The sequence below is a fragment of the Galeopterus variegatus genome, unplaced genomic scaffold, assembly GCF_000696425.1.
Source record: "Galeopterus variegatus unplaced genomic scaffold, G_variegatus-3.0.2 Scaffold3472, whole genome shotgun sequence".
NCBI lineage: Eukaryota > Metazoa > Chordata > Mammalia > Dermoptera > Cynocephalidae > Galeopterus > Galeopterus variegatus.
In genome coordinates, this window is record NW_007729583.1 from 168,810 (window position 1) to 170,229 (window position 1,420).

At 53.6% G+C, this 1,420-nt stretch overlaps 1 protein-coding gene across 4 annotated transcripts in view; it reads right to left on the reverse strand.

Annotated features, from left to right (window-relative positions):
* Positions 1-1,191, reverse strand: part of TOM1L1 (target of myb1 (chicken)-like 1) — a 41,837-nt gene extending 40,646 nt beyond the window's left edge. For 2 of the 4 annotated variants that reach the window (XM_008585145.1, XM_008585144.1), the window contains exon 1: positions 1,127-1,191. In XM_008585145.1, the coding sequence (XP_008583367.1) occupies positions 1,127-1,184 (58 nt within the window). In that variant the 5' untranslated portion in view covers positions 1,185-1,191. The remainder of the gene's footprint in view (positions 1-1,126) is intronic. The other 2 variants (XM_008585147.1, XM_008585146.1) reach the window with 1 other exon arrangement.
* Between the last annotated feature and the right edge of the window lie 229 nt (positions 1,192-1,420).

The following is a 1,420-nucleotide window of genomic DNA, read 5'->3' on the forward strand; positions in this document are numbered from 1 at the left end:
CTGCAAGAAGGTCAGTCCCTGAGGTTTGAGACCATGTCACCAGTGCATGGCCCAGGTCCAGGCATATATAGCTGGCAGTTAGTAAATGTTTACAGAATTCAAGAATTAATCAGACGTATCGCTGAAGTTTCGTTTACAGATCGACGATGGAGTCTGAAGCCGTTTCTAATATCCAGTAATCAACAAGGTGTAGCCATCAACGGTTTAGAAAGCATTTTCTCGTCAATCTTACAATCTTATAAAGATGTGGAAACTAAGGTTCAGGTTAAGGGCGGTCTTCAGTGTCACGCTTAATTGAGCAGTTAATTAAGCTGCAAGCTAACCTCTCCAAATCTGAGCTTCCTTGCTACAACTGCCAGGTTCTCAAGATTTCATCACCCCACGAAGTTCCCTACATCATCGGGCTCACCGGGATCCCAAGGGAGGCATCAGGGAGAAGGGAGCTGGCGCATGCATGATTCAGAGCACAGCCAAGGGAGGGACATGATTTAGGTCGATGCCCGCTGGGTCCCTAGTGGCCTGCGAGGGGCCTCTGTGACCCCAGGAGGCTCCTTGGCTCCCCGTTCCTTCACTCCAATGCCTGGCATTTTCATTCTCTTTTTTTACCCAGAGAAGCAACGCAGGTTGTATGAGTTTGGTTTGGCGCTAGAGAAAACTGGTTTGGAGAGACGTGTCCCTCACGGTGAGGTCACACCCATGAGCCTTCTTTTCCTCATCTGAACAGCGGGCGTAACGACACAGTGCACTCGAGGGAACGCACTGTATGAATAACCGTCCTCTGGTCGAGAAGTTTCCGGTCTCTCCTCGATCAGGCCCAAACACTGTGCGCCTGAGCGCCGTGATTCACCTGTTTGCTTCCACTTCCCAGGGGGCATCCAAAGGGAGGGACACTTGTGGGGGATGGCGGGCCAGGGGGAGGTTCTACAGTGAATCGACCGAAAGAAGTGCCGAAAGGGTCCGGGCGGCACGCGGGTGCCCTGGGAAAGTGGCAGGGGGAGGGGACGAGTTTCTTCCAACTTAGACCAACTCTGTTCTCCGCAGGCCGAGAGAACGGAGTCAAGCGGGAAGGGATCAGGATCCCGCAGCCCCAAAGCCTGCCCGGGCGTCTGTCCCCGCGCCTCCTTACCTATCAGGTGACCCACGGAGGTCGCGTAGGGATCCCGGTGACTCTTCCCAAACGCCATGGTAACCCCAGAGANGGGCGGGGGCGCCGCCGTGCTTCCCAAGCGGCGCACTTATCCAGTGCGCCATCAGGCCGGCCCCTTTTAGGCCTGCTTTGGAATGTAAAACCCAGTTTGAGAAGCCCAGCATCTTTCCAGCTGCCCTTTCAGAACCGGAATTTTATTTCCTTTTCCTTTGTGGCCAGTTAACATCAGATTAGCGATGTTAATCTCCAGTGATGCCAGAACCTATTAAAGAG